Here is a 10,414-nt window from a genome sequence, read left to right on the forward strand (position 1 = left end):
GGTTTCATCAAGGCAGTATAGAAAACAATAAAAGCCTTTGACATATTGTTCCCACCTTCAGTATAACTGAGTTAAAACACAGACCTATTTGAAGGAGGAGCGCCCCTTACAGCCACAAGTCACTAGTCAGTGGTAACATCAATGCCACTATGTGTAGATTATTTACTTAGTTCAAAAATATGGATGAAGTAAGTTGGATATTCACATGTCAAAGACATATGCGTATTGCTATGTTGCCATTTTAACAATAGCTATAATGTTTATTGAGCTAATTTTTTAAGTCTGTATATGTGAACTTCTAAAGGGTTCAATCTGAAATAGCTTTAGCTAAATCTATGCTGATGCTGCTTCAAACAACTGTATGCTATTAGTCTTAAAATATGTATTGTTTTGACCTCCCAGTCTTACCTACAAAAATGGAGTGGACTTATTCTGAAAAGCTGTTATACAACACTTATCACCAAGTGATATTTGTAAAGTCCAAGCTCTTGCTCTGAGCCCCTTCCATCTCTGGTCCCTTTATAATCGTAAACTAGACTTATTGCGTTTGAAACAATAAGCCCTAGATGATCCGTTTCCTACAAAATAAACGTTTCACTGCTACTTTCACCTCCTTGTTCCTCAGGCTGTAGATCAGTGGATTCAGCATGGGAGTGAAAAACATATAGAACACAGAAATGACATTGTCCTTTTTGGCTGAATAGCTTGAGTTGGGTCGTAGATAGATAAAAAGAACAGTGCCATAGAACATCAAGACACAGATGAAGTGTGAGGCACAGGTGGAACAAGCTCGATGTCTCCCTGCCACGGTGTGAATCCTTGAGATTGCGATGACAATATAGGTGTAGGAGACAAGGACAACAAAGAGCGAACCCACCATAATTGCTGTGGTCAGTGTTGAAAGAATCAGCTCATTGATGGAGATGCTTGTGCATGAAAGTTTCAGAAAAGCTGGTAAATCACAAACAAAGTGTTCAATTTTGTTGGGCCCACAAAAAGATAAGTTAAAGAGGCATCCTGCAGTAATCAGTGAATGAAAAAACCCACCTACATATGACCCAGTAATAAGCTGCATGCAAGCACTTCTTTTCATGGTGATTGCATACATCAGCGGTTTGCAAATAGCAACATACCGGTCAAATGCCATCACTGCCAACAAAAAGAATTCAGTGCCACCAAAGCCTACAAAAGTGAAGATTTGTGCAACACATCCTAGGAAAGTAATGGTCTTCTTCTCAATGATGAAATCGACTAATGTATTTGGGGAGGTAGAAGAAGCATAACCAAGATCAAGGAAAGACAGGGAGGCCAAGAAGAAGTACATGGGTTTATGAAGTCGCGCCTCAGCATAAATGATGATGAGGATGGTGGTATTTATGAGAAGGGTCAGGAGGTATATTGCTAAGAACAGCAGAAAGAGCAAAACTTGCATATCTGGGCTGGTGGTGAATCCTTCAAGGACAAAAACAGTCACAATACTCTGATTTCTGGATTCCATAGCTGCAGTTAATGACATCTTCCTGAGGAAAGAGAAAGAGAAGTGAATTCTAGAGTTCAACATCACTGTGAACATGGCAGACTGATCTGAGTATTAAACGAAAATAAATAAGAAAAAATAAAAACTTACCTTCAGGCCGGCCAGCCGCAGCATCTCAGTTCCCTCACTGCCACCTCTTGCTTCTCAAAAGCAGGATCCACGAAGCACCCAGGCTCCTGACTCACCTAGCCAATCACAACGCTGCATGTAGCATTGTGATTGGTCTGAGCGCCATTGTTCAGCACTCAGAATGGGAATGGGTGCCTGGGAATGTTCTGCAACCAGGCCGTAATGCAGCCTGAATGCAGAACATGCAAAGTGCACATGACTGTTTGGCCGGCCCGAGAGTGCCAGACAAACAATTATGCGCACTTTAGAGTGGAGCAACCAGCCCTGCACCAGGAAACGCAAAAAGCAAAAATGATAATAACTCTGGTTATTATCATTTTAGTTTTCCTTTAACTATTGCTCGCAGAGCAGTGGGGCGACGCAACCCCGCCTTAGCAGAGGAGCCACCTCTGACTACATCTTAACATTGATGTAATCTAAAATTGTGTCAACAGGCAGCCATACTAATGTGAAATAGTTTAGCAGTTTATACTCTTGGAGATAATTTGACACCTATATTTGAGTGTGGATCCATAAAAATGCAGGATATTTGAATGGGGATTAATAATAAGGATACATACAATGTCTCCTCACATGGCTAAGGTCCACTGCATACAAAGCTTCCTGTCTCCGTTCTGTCTGTAAGAAATCTGTCTACTCTGTACCTTTCCCCTTTCTGTGAGAAGTGAAACTCCAGTTTTCTGGGCTGGACTTGAAACAAAAATCAGCTTGGGCAAACAAACTAAAACCTACCCCTCTACAAAAGGCTGTCTCTAGTCATGGCAGCCCATCCAGCTGTGAAAGTAGCCCCCTTGCCTGGATCTACCAGGCAAATGTCTGACTAGCAGAATGGCTAGTCCTGTTGTCCTTTTTTGTCCTTTATTGTGTTGGGCAAATTTGCACTGCCTAGGTCTATACTGTACCTCTCCTATATGCAAGGAAGTATTGTGGGTGAATCTAGACACGCAACCTCAAATCGTCTTTGAGCTTATCGAACTGCATGGATTGTTTGCAAACTCTCTGAAACCCTTGTGTGACAGTTTAATCATCAGGTTAAACAGTTACTAGTCAGCAAAAGTTCATAGCTGTTGTTGGAGGAAATCAATTATAGTAAACATATTACAATTTTATAGTTTGGAATTTCTAGCTTGCAAAATAGGATCCAGTATTCTTTTAACATAAAACACCGGATAGGTGGGATCCTTATTCTGTATGGCCCTGAGGTGTTCCAGAATTCTGATCTCTGTGGGATGGATAGTACTCCCAATGTAACGCAACCCACACGGGCAATTTACACACAGCTATCCATTCAGTAATGGCTGACACTCTGACTGAAGAAAGTCGAGTAGTCCTCTGTCTATGTCAAATGCTACCTCTGTATTTAAATCTGTGTCATGCCGGCGCCGGCCTCTATTGACAAAGGCGGCAAGCCGAAACGCGTCTGAGTGTGTATACATTTTTTCCGATTACATTTTGGATTTATACGTTCCTGTGAGTGCTGGTATTTTGAATATCGTGAGCTGTGGATGAAAATCCAGCGCGGTGTCCGTCACCGTGCTTTAAAGCACCCGATTGCGAGTGCAAGGGAGACAAGGCGGAATGTCAAAAGTGTGATATATATATATATATATTTATATTAAAAAACGAAGATGCCTTCAGACAGAGTGCACTCCCAACAAGTTAATCTTGGAAATGGAAAAACTTTGTAACCAGACAATGAAAATGATAGCATGCCTTGCCTGATGCGTTTCAAACATAATGTTCTTTCTCAAAGGCAGCATGCAGCAGCAATGTTCTTTCTGTCTCCAATCGTGATTCCATTGAAACGCGCCAGGCAAGGCATGCTATCATTTTCATTGGTTGGTTACCAAAGTTGTTCCCTTTCCAAGATTAACCTGTTGGGAGTGCACTCTGTCATGAAGGCATCTTCGTTTGTGAATTTAAATACGGCCCGCCAGGTCGTGGAGTAGCACCATTGCAGATAAAAGCAAGTCTCGGGGTGCAAATCAAGCAGCAACATTATGGAGCAACAAGTTTGGGTTTATTTCTTGGAATAATTGTTGGCTACTGAACTTTGTGAAAGAAAGGTGCAAGTATGTTATTTAAAATTGAGCATTTTCATGTTTTTCTGACCCATTAGGGTTAAATGTGAACTCCAATTACCATGATGCAATTCATTGAGGAGCCTACATGGGCAGGATGTATTTGATTGGGAATCATGATTGGAGATGGAAAGAATATTGCTGCAGCATGCTGCCTTTGAGAAAGGACATTATGTTTGAAACGTGTCAGCAAGGCATGCTATCATTTTCATTGTTTGGTTACCAAAGATGTTCCATTTTCAAGATTAGCTTGTTGGGAGTGCAATCCGTCCTGAAGGCATCTTCGTTTGAGAATCTAAATACTGCCCGAAAGGTTGTGGAGTAGCACCATTGCATATAAAACAAGTCTGTGGCATGCAAATCAAGCAGCCACATTATGGAGCAACAAGTTTGGGTTTATTTCTTGGAATAATTGTTGGCTACTAAACTTGGTGAAAGAAAGGGGAAAGTATGTTATGTAAAATTGACCATTTTCATGTTTTTCCGACACACTAAGGTTAACTGTGAACTCCAATTCCTGTGATGTCACTGACCATGTCATGAATAAGCCTGGGCATAGTGGGCGTAGTGGGGCTACATGTAGCAGTACGTAGTGTGGCAAAATCTACGCACACTCATGCGCTCCGCGTAGCCCCACTACGCGCCTCCGTCCTCTCGCCCGCCCTAATTTTAAAATAATTTAAAGAAGGTTAAAAGTAAATATAAACCTCATTACCTTCAGCACGGCGATCCCGGGGCTCCCTCTTCTTGCAGGCGGTAACTTCTTCAGGCAAATGCGCATGTGCGGACGCCCGCTCATGCGCATTTCTCACGATACATGAGCATGCGCGGGCGTCCGCCCATGCGCATTTTCATGAAGAAGTTACCGTCCACAAGAAGAGGGAGCCCCGGGATGCCGCGCTGAAGGTAAGGTGGTTTATTTACCGTTAACCTTCCTTAAATTATTTTAAAATTAGGGCGGGTGGCGGGCAGCTCTGCTTCGCTATGGTGTGTGTGTAGCGCTGCCTGCTATGTCTACTTCGTAAACGGCAAAGCAGGCAGCGCTACATGCACTCTGTGGGCGAAGCGGAGCACGACGCCCAGGGTTAGTCATGAATGATGTAATATGTGACATCATCAGCAGTGCATTGCGGGGGTGCAAGTTAAAGTTAGCTCAACTAACTATAACGGCTGAATTTCTCTGGTTTTTTTCGAGTGAAATGTCAAACAAACTATAAAATCCCTGAAAAAGACAAGATGGTGCACAAAAAAGTAGGAGGGGTACACAAAGAGGCACGAGAGGTATAGAAAGAGGCAGGAGGGGTGCCGAAAGAAGGAAGAGAAGTGCAGAAAGAAGTAACAGAGGTGCTCAGAGAGGCGCAAAGGGTGCAGAAGGAGCAAGAGAAGTGCAGAAAGAGACAAGAGAAGTGCAGAAAGAGGCAAAAGAGGTACAGAAAGATGCAAAAGAGGTGCAAAACAGCAGGAAAGGTGCAGAAAGAGGGAACTGGGTTACAGAAGGAGGCAAGAGATCAGCAGAAAAAGGCAACAGAGGTGCTGAAAGAGGCAAGTGAGGTGCAGAAAGGGGCAAAGGAACTGCAGAGAAAATCAAAAGAGGTGTTGAAAGTGAGGTGCAGAAAGAAGCAAGAGAGGTACAGAAAGAGGCAATAGAAGTGCAAAAAGAAGCAAAATAGGTGCAGAAAGAGGCAAGAGGAGTGCAGAAAAGGCAAAATAAGTGCAGAAAGAGACAAGAGAGGTACAGAAAGGCAAAAGAGAGGTGCAGAAAAAGGCAGGAAAGGTACAGAAAGAGTGAACAGGGGTGCAGAAAGAGGCAAGAGAGGTACAGAAAGACAAAATAGGGGTGCAGAAAGAGGCAAGAGATCTGTGGAAAAAAGCAACAGAGGTGCTGAAAGAGGCAAGTGAGGTGCAGAAGTAAGAAAGAGAGTTGAAGAAAGAAGGAAGAGAAGTGCAGAAAGAAGTAACAGAGGTGCTGAAAGAGGTAGGATAGGTGGAGAAATAGGGAACAGGGGTGCAGAAAGTGGGAAGAGAGATGCAGAAAAAAGCAACAGATGTGCAGAAAGTAGCAAAAGTTGGTGCAAAAAGAGGCAACAGAGGTGCAGAAAGAGGCAAGAGGCATGCAGAAAGAGGAGAGAGAAATACAGAAAGAAGCAAAAGAGGTGCACACTGCTCGGGGATGAAGTCCATTTGTGTCCTGAGGTCCTCAGGACACAAGAGGACCTCATCACCCCACCAGCAATGCACCAGCCGGTGCGTTTTCAGAGTGGTGTGAAAAGGGGCATGGCCTCAAACCCCCTCCCACTGTGTGGGGCTTACTGGAGGTACCTTGTGGGCTAGTTGGCCCCAGGGCCCCTCAGGAATGAAGGGGACTTAATCTCCCAACTTAGAATGCACCAGGGGGTGCATTTGCAGAATCATACATGGAGGGGGCAGGCCTCTGGTGAGTTGCCGGTTTCTTTTCTTTTTTCTTTTTTATTTCATGGGAGGGAGGCCCCGTGCCCCCCTTCCCTAGGTCACTTCTGGCCCTGGGGACCCCATCCTCTTGGGCCTGGCCATCCTTGTTGTTTTTTTGGAGGGGGGCCACATTGCCCCCTCCAGAGGCCAATTATGGCCCCAAAGACCCCATCCCCCAGACTGTGCCTTTTTTTTAAATTAATAATATATTTTTTTTAGTTAGGGAGGTTGGCCGCATGGCTCTCTTCCCTTGGCTACTTTTGGCCTCAGGGACCCCATCCCCTGGGGCCTGGCCTCATGTTGGGGACCTTGGGGGGAGCCCCAATTCCCCATGGTCCCTGCCAGCTCCCCACCTCCTGCGGGAGTCTGCATTGATTTTGGCCAGGGGGAGCTGCTAACATACAGCTCCCCTTGCCCAAAAGCAATTCTACTTTGCTTCCAAGATGCAAAGTAGTGTTTGCAATGACAGGGTGGGAGCCCTGTCATCGGAAACAGCAATCTGCTGGGGTGGGCACCCTGAGACATTGCAGGATCCGGCCCTGGGGGGTGGTTGTCCCCAGGGCCATCAAGGGCTCCAGGAGGGGGGCCAGCTAGGCCCTGCCTCTATTATAATAAAACCCTTGGGAAGTGGCAGTCCCCGGGGCAGCATGTGGGGGTTGGGATCCCCATGCATTTATTTTTCAAGCACCGGGGAGGTGGCGGTCTTCAAGGCTGCGGGGGCCCCTGCAGGCCCCTGATAATTAATTAGGCATTGCCCCAGGACCTGGCCCACCCGGGAAGTTAAGTACAACAAAGCGTGGAAGCCTGCGCTTTTTTTGTTTTTTATTTTCACGGCCTGATTCGCACATCCAGCGTGAATTCGGCCGTTTAAATTTTATTTTGCTTTTTTGGGGCCTGGGGTTTCTTGTGGGACCCCCTGAACTGGCCTGGGGGTTAGAATGTTTCTACCTTGCCCCCCCTTTTTTGTTTTTTTACCTTTGTTTTACCTTTTTCTTTTGACTTGGTTACCGAGTCACATGATGGCTGCCAACACATTCTGGTTTAGAGTATTGGCAGCCAATCAGATAGAAGCTCGGGCCAGGGAGGGTTCGCGATATCGATATATATATTTTTTTAAATTTCTTAACAACTACTGAACGGATATACACCATTTAAAAACAAGCACGCTTTCTAGCCCTACCTTTTTGCCAAATTTGGTGTAGTTCCGTTCAGCAGTTCGGGCTGTAGCTTTGCGTAAAGTTTCCTATGGAAATTAACATGGAGAAAACGAGTTTTGGGACCCCCCTTTCTTCTCCGCCCCCACTTGACGAATCACCCCGAAGGTTTCAAGACTGGAGCTGACCGGAGTGCCCCATTAGTTTTTAAAATTTTGCAAAGATTCGTCAACCAGCGCCAAAGATATTGGGAAATCAAAAAATGCTTTTCCAATGGATAATAGGTCCTAACCATAACTACCTTCTGGCGACCACCAGTAGGTAATATATACATATTTATAAATACACACACATATATGTATGTATATATCTATTTATTAACTGAAAAAAACAGAGGTTATGGGGACGTTATAGTTAGGTCTGAATTTACACAAACAAAACCATAGAAATTCAGCCGTTAGTTAGTTAGTTAGTTAGAGTTATTTCAAATAACTATGACATGTGCACTAAGTAAGGTAACTATAACTTGCACCTGGCCAGCCATACCTAATTATCCCACATATAACATCATTTATTACATCTTTGATGGCATCATTGATATTATCACTGTAACATTTGCAAAACAACTATTGATGAGAAAACTGTGCATGGCGAGGGCGCAATAAAAAGATGACACTGAGCTGAAACTCAGATTCAAACCTCATTTCATAGTTCAGCTTTACCTACAAGGGTGTATTTCCTCCACCTTCCACCAACCATAGGGTCTGAACACAACAAAGCAACAGGCGATTCAGTTCCTGTTTCACACACTGCATCATTGACATTTTTTTTTAGGTAGATAGACTGTGCTCCCTCTGTCCGCACGTTATAGTAGAAGTACATGTTGAGCATTGTTCTTAAGAGAACATGCTATGGTGCTTAAAGAGATGCGCATGACAGGATAGGGCACTGGGCGCTGTTTACATGCTTGCGAGGTATTCAGTTGTGTTATCACTGAACCATGCAGCTTCACTCTCTTGCCTTTCATCAGCCACCGAGCTGGAGGTGATGGAGCCTAATGTAATCAGAAAAGCGGAAGCAACAGTTGTGGGCAGTAAATTAACCAGACACCCATGAACCTGTTGCAGAGAGCAGACATGGGATATAATGAAGTTTTTCGACTTGCTTTACATTTTGGCCTCATGGTGTTTTAACACAACTAAAGTAAAATATTTAGTACTGGTCTGAAGTGGGAACTAGGAAATTGTTGCTTCACATTCTGTTCCTAATTTTAAAGACTGCATCATGCTACATCACTTATTAGTGTCAAAATGACACAAAGATATTTTTGACTGCCTGTGCTTGCTTTTTTCAAATTTTTGCTAAGATTTGTGGATTCTTTGTGATTTTGTAGCAACAATTTACAAAAAATGCTTTTTGGCCGTGGTGAAATCTCTTGGGGGCCCCAAGTACCAGGCCTAGGGGGTCAGGGTATTCCTAACCTGCCCTCTTTCCTTTATTTTTCAAATTTGGGGGAACTCGTGGCCCTCTGCCCTAAAACCATCACCCACCCCAACCACCCACGTCCGCAACTTCAGCATCATACTCAACAGGGAACTCTCCATGAGACAACAGGTCAACTCGGTGGCCTCTACCTCCTTCAACAACCTAAGAATGCTCTGCAAAATCTTCAGATGGGTGCCAAAAGACACCATGAGAACTGTCACACAAGTCCTCATCACCAGACATCTTGACTATGGGAATGCCCTCTAAACTGGAACCACCACCCTCCTCCTCAAAGCATCTAGAACACAGTGGCTAGAATCATCCTGGATCTGCCATGACAATCCCACACCACTCTCCAGATCCGCACCCTGCACTGGCTCCCCATCAAGAAGGATGCCACTTCTAACTGCTCATGCGTGCCTACAGAGCCCTCCACAACACAGGACCTAAATCCCTGAACAGCTGTCTGAATTTTCACCACCCCACCAGACAGCTGCATTTGGCCTCCCTGGCTCTCGCCACATTCCCCTAAATCCAGCGCACACAAGCCAGATGATGCACCTTCTCCCACCTCATTGCCACAGCCTCAAACCACCTCCCTATCCACCTCCAAACCTACTCCTCCCTCGTCGAATTCAGGGGCGGCCTCAAAACCGGGTTATTTGAGTAGCTCAACCCCCACATAGCACCTGGATACCCCCATGGGTATTAGTGTGTTCTACAAGTACTGATTGATAGATAGATTGATAGATTGATAGATTGATTGATTGATTGATTGATTGATTGATTGATTGATTGATTGAGTCCGAGTCCCAAAATAGCTACCAACATTTCTTGGTTGAAGTGTTGACAGCCAATCCCATCTCTGCACGAGATTGGTTGGATTTGCGGAGGGTTCACAACACTAGGAATACAAATTTGGTTTTCCTTTAATATCTCAAAAACTCCTGAATGGATTTACACCAATTAACAAAGAGGTCTTTCTAAACCATGACCTAGCTTTCGGCCAAATTTGATGTAATTCTGTCCAACGGTTCGGTCTATAGTTGTGTTTAAAATACCAATGGGAATTTGCATAGGGAAAAATGTTTAGGGACCCCCATTTTTCTCAATCCCCGCTTGCTGAATCACCCCCATCCTTTCAACACAGCTGCTGAACTGGCTGTTGTACTAGCTTGAAACATTTCGGGAAGATTTTTCAAAGGGCGCCAAAGCTATGTATTTTGTAGTCACCTGCATTTTAGGTCCCAAGCTCGGCGATCATCTAGGGAACCCTACAGAACCTAAACATTTCTGAAAACTAAATACCTGGAGGAGTCCAGGGAGGTATGATTTGCGTGAATCCCCTACAAACTTCAGATTTTGTTAAAAAATCTAATTTTCCTCACATTTCTGTCTGGTATCACAGTGCCAACACAAATCTTACACTCGGTCTTCCCAGAAAAATGATACCTCGCTTGTGTGGGTAGGCCAAGGGCATTCCACTGGGAAGAGCCAAAAACATAGGTTATGAGGGGATAGCACAGGGAGCTCTAAGCACAATTTTTTCTTATATATGCGTTTTTAGGCTAGCTCTGAAT

At 44.4% G+C, this 10,414-nt stretch overlaps 1 protein-coding gene across 1 annotated transcript; it reads right to left on the bottom strand.

Annotated features, from left to right (window-relative positions):
- Positions 1-562: 562 nt before the first annotated feature.
- On the bottom strand, positions 563-1,516 carry LOC146853769 (olfactory receptor 5A1-like). The gene has a single exon (XM_085650883.1). It carries the CDS (start codon positions 1,514-1,516, stop codon positions 563-565), a length of 954 nt encoding a protein of 317 aa, XP_085507009.1.
- Positions 1,517-10,414: the final 8,898 nt, after the last annotated feature.

This window comes from Triturus cristatus, chromosome 4_1 (genome assembly GCF_964204655.1).
Source record: "Triturus cristatus chromosome 4_1, aTriCri1.1, whole genome shotgun sequence".
In the NCBI taxonomy this organism is placed as follows: Eukaryota; Metazoa; Chordata; class Amphibia; order Caudata; family Salamandridae; genus Triturus; species Triturus cristatus.